Consider the following 5,000-nt stretch of genomic DNA (forward strand, 5'->3'; position numbering starts at 1 on the left):
GCTCTCTGTTAAACAGAAATTGGGAAAAAAACAAACTGGGTGTCTAATAATTGTGACTTTAACTGTATATATTCTGGCAGTGCTCAAGAATGAACAGTTTTTGGGAAATGGTGCCATCAATGATATTTTTGATCTTCATATTCCTAGATCATCTGAAGTACTTTATCTAGGAGATACTCCTATTAAACTTGAAAAGTAAGACAGATATCTATTTAGGATATCTTTGGCAACAAGTAAAAAAGCTATAATCCGGAAATGGTTTATAGAAGAGCCACCAACTAAAGATGAACGGTTTAAAATTATAGCAGACGTTGAGGATATGGAAAAAATGACACATGCACTTCGATTACAATTACAGATCTTTGAAAAGAAATGGAGTCAACGACAATATAAATATTTATAATGAAACATTTACATAATTATAGAGGTTATGCATCGTTTTGAAAATACGTTTGGCAACCTTTTATTATATTTTATTTAATACTTATTTATATTCATTTATTTTGATGAGGTTAATTTAATATTTTTATATATGTATGTATATAAGGCGACGCAGGGGCGCAGTAGGTAGTGCTGTCGCCTCACAGCAAGAAGGTCGGTGGTTCGAGCCTCGGCTGGGTCAGTTGGCGTTTCTGTGTGGAGTTTGCATGTTCTCCGTGTTCGCGTGGGTTTATTCCGGGTGCTCTGGTTTCCCCCAAAGTCCAAAGACATGCAGTACAGGTGAATTGGGTAGGCTAAATTGTCCGTAGTAATTGAGCGTGTATGGATGTTTACCAGAGATGGGTTGCAGCTTGAAGGGCTGCTGCGTAGAACAAATGCTGGATAAGTTGGCGGTTCATTCCACTGTGGTGACCGCAGATTAAAAAAAGGGACTAAGCCGACAAGAAAATGAATGAATGAATGAATGCATGTATATAGATATACATGTGTGGAATGGATGTATTTGCCTATATACGTTTATATGTGTATTTATGTATATATGTGTTATTATTTTTGCTTGTTTGTTTTGTTCCCATTGGTTATGTTCTTAAAAAATCAAGACAAACTAAGTAAAGAAAAAAGAAACTAAATATTACAAGGATTTCTGATTAATCATGTGACACGGAAGACTCAAGTAAAAGTCTGCTGTACATCACAGCCATAGATGACATTTTAAACTACACTTTCATGTGTAATAATATATATATTTTCACATCTTCTATTGTAGTTTTGATCAAATAAATGCAGGATAAGCTGTTATACATTACATTCTGCAATCAAATATTAAAAAAGCATATGAAAAACGTGTGTGTATGTGTAAATGTGTCATTAAGCATCTCTTTTCTTTCTCAGGAAACGTGCGGCCTGTAAGTCGAGCACCAGCTCCCACAAATACAAGAGCTCCTCTAAAGACCTGAAGCCTCCAGATCTGTGGATCCATCACGAGCGCCTGGAGCTCAAACCCATGGACAAATCACCAGAACCAAACCCTGTGATGACCGAGACGCCCATCCCGCGTAGCGTCCAGGAGCCGGCGGTCGAGACCAGCCACCAGAGACGCGGTGAGGACACACACATACAAATATCCATCAATGACATAATTTCGATCTCAAAGCCTATTTAGCTGTAAGAGAACAGTGATTTGCATTGGTTTGAATTATTATCCAAAATCAAACGTTATGCAGATGCAATAGGTTATTATTTAAGTTAAAAAAATCAGCCGAAAGGTTAATAAATATTTTTAAATATGGTTAAATGTAATAATAATTGTATATATATTATTATTATTATTATTATTATTATTATTATTAGTATATAACACTGCCGCGCCCCCATGCGATAGTATCGTGTATCGCGATCTCGCAGGGGGGTGATATGGCGATCTGAAAATTTCGTATATCGCCCAACACTACTACACAGTCTTCCAAACTCGTGGTTAGTGATAAATAGATGCTGTTTCCCAAACGTATTCTGTACACGTGATTTGACGCAGAGCGAAAGTGGTTATGAAGTGGTTACGAACATGCTGCTCTTGGTGGGTTTACTTTTAAACACAACACATTTTGTCTTAAATGAGAATAAAAAGTTAGCAGAGCATTGAATGCCTTCATTGTAGATCTGTGCATAACCTCTGTTATTTAATGTAATCAAACGAAACATCTAAGGGCCCTTTCGTACACTTGGCATAAAAAAGTGCTATTTTCAGAGCAGCGCAACAGTCATTTTCACGTGTTTGTGCCACGTTGTTTACATAGCAAATCCATTTGCACCACTTTGTGGACTCGTGTATTTCGAGCAACCGAAATAGACCGCGCCATTGACCGACTAAAAGCTGCTCTAAAGTCCAGCGCAGACCGCGTTGGTTATGCGCCTATGCAGGTCCAAACATTTACACATTGCTTAAGACATGCAGGATGTACAGCAACACACAAATATCCTTACAATTAAAGGATTAAAATGCTACAAAGATCTCGTGGGGCTTTTTCAGTTTAATTATGACAATCTGTATAATGTTGTTATTATTATTAGCAGTGTTATTTATTATATGCAGATTTATATTTGCTTTAATAAAAACAAGTGTAGATTTGTCCAGCTGTCGGTTTTGGACCATATTTATTTAGCTGTAAAGGCTCAGTGATTTGCATTGGTTTGAATTATTATCCAAAATCAAACGTTATGCAAATGCAATAGGTTGTTAATTAAGTAAAAAAATCAGCCGAAAGGTTAATAAATGTTTAGATATGGTTAAATATAATAATATAATAATTATAGTAATAATTAATATTATTATTATTAATAATAATTACTATTATTAATAATAATAAAAGTGCCGTGATATGGCGATCTGAAAATTTTGTATATTCTATCTTCCAAACTAGTGGTTAGTGATAAATAGATTTATATTTGCGTTAATAAAAACAAGTGTAGATTTGTCCAGCTGTCGGTTTTGGACTATATGGGGCAAAAGAACAGGACGTGTTTGGATATAACCACACTTGGTTATTATTGTTCATTTATTCGTCTGCTGGAAACTAGAGCTGAATCTAGAAAAAGTTCTGAAGCAAATCTTTGTGCTTAACAAATGAAATGGAATATGTAGGTCAGGGGTTTTCAAAGTCTAAGACAGTGGGCCTCCCTTTTGACACAACTTATCCATTGGCGCCCCCCTCCACCCAAACACGCACACACACACACACACACATACATATATATATATATATATATATATTGTTACGAATTAAATTAAAAATCCTTAATCAAAAAGAGATGTAACCAAAAACGTAACAAAATAACAGGGATTAAAAATATAATCCCTGGTGCCCCCGCGCTCTCTCTCCCCAAAATATACCAAAAACACAACCACTAAGAATTAACAAGAAAATATGATTTATTTACAGAAATAAGGAGCAAAAATAACATCAGGAGGGGTTCAGCCAAAATAAATGACAATAAACCAAGCTAGCTAAATTAGATTAAACTTCCCTAGAAAACAAATAAAATAAAATACAGAAAACTTACCTCACTACTAACAAACACAGGAGAAAACGAAAATAACAAATAAGGCACCAAACCTCCCTACATGCTCCAAGCCCGACAGGGAGACAGAAAACCGGGCTTCAATCGCCGGTTAAAAATTAACACAACGGCATCTCAATATACAAGCAAACACTCATGGAATCACGTTCTCCACTGAGTACAAGCGGGGAAAATTGAGAGAGAGCGGGGAGCCATCGAACCCATGTTCTCTGCAGGTTTTTATAGCCGCCGCCAATCATGGTCCGTCCCAAAGTAATCCGCTGCACCTGCGAATACTTGGAGTGAGAAAGAGAGAGAGAGCGAGAGAAAGAGCGCGAGAGCGCAAGAGAGAAACCACACACAAGCCTACACTACACTACTCGTAACAATATATACAGTATATATAAAGACACAGACAGATGTCAGACTGTTAACTCACTTTTATCATCATTTGCATGAAAGTGCAATTATTTACAGAGTAATAACAAGTATTTTAATATAACGTTTTTAAAACTAGGATGATGGTTCAATATGAATAGAACAGATCCAAGAACTGTTCATCCTAGTCAAACAGTCGAAGTTTAGCGGGTCTCATGCTGTCATTAGCCAAAATATCTTGACAAACCACACATAAAGGTCGTGGTTCATCAGCTGGTCCTGTCCACGTAAATCCTAAACTCAAATACTGATCATCATATCGTCGTCTTTTGGGTTTAAGCACTGAACTTGAAGGCTTTGAATCGGGGGGGGTCTCAGAAACCGATCCATTGTATTAGCAGGCATATACCTGTATTGGCGGGCTTGCCAAACAGAAGCGAATTCACAGCTATGGCCTTCTGGGTAAAAAAGGTTTTCTTATTTTTGACGTATTTTTTTAGCTTTGTTTAATTAAAACGTTAAATATAATAAAAAATACATATAATAATTAAACTTAATAATTATATTTTTATTATATAATATTTTTTCCCGCGCCTCCCCTGGCATGCTCTGGCGCCCCCCAGGGGAGGCGCGCCTCACACTTTGAAAACCCCTGATGTAGGCTAATGGATTTACTCCACCAAAGTAAAGGAGTAAAGTAAAGAGAAAGTAAAGAGGCCGAATGGAGGAGGCTCGTTCTTTATCCTCGCACTGCAGATGCTCTGTTTAGCCTGGTTTATACTTCTGCGTCAAGTGACCGGCGCAACTCACGGCGCAGGCAATGCGCGTGGCTATGCATTTATACTTCTGCGCGCTGTCTCTGTTGGTCTGCATTAACACTTCCGAAACGCTAGTGGGCAGTGAGGTGTAAATGTTCCTCTGTGTCGAGTTTCTTCGCTGATGTTTTGCTATTCTGAACACTTCCTGGATGTACAAGTGACTCAAACTCGCTCATTTTGAGGCAGGAACCGGCGGACGTGCAACAACTTTAACCATGAGGTAAACACAGAACAAAACTTTCCATCCGGAGCTCCTTCACGGACTCCACACTTGTAAACAATCACTCGCGCCATTCGCGCAGCTCTCGG

At 37.7% G+C, this 5,000-nt stretch overlaps 1 protein-coding gene across 15 annotated transcripts in view; it reads left to right on the forward strand.

The window, feature by feature from the left end:
• The window catches only part of neo1b (neogenin 1b), a 248,121-nt gene that overhangs the window by 234,222 nt on the left and 8,899 nt on the right, over window positions 1–5,000 (forward strand). For all 15 annotated transcript variants that reach the window (XM_017354197.4, XM_009297706.4, XM_073942502.1 and 12 more), the window contains exon 24: window positions 1,333–1,541. In XM_017354197.4, the coding sequence (XP_017209686.1) occupies window positions 1,333–1,541 (209 nt within the window). The remainder of the gene's footprint in view (window positions 1–1,332; window positions 1,542–5,000) is intronic.

The sequence above is a fragment of the Danio rerio genome, chromosome 25 (assembly GCF_049306965.1).
Source record: "Danio rerio strain Tuebingen ecotype United States chromosome 25, GRCz12tu, whole genome shotgun sequence".
NCBI classification, from domain to species: Eukaryota; Metazoa; Chordata; class Actinopteri; order Cypriniformes; family Danionidae; genus Danio; species Danio rerio.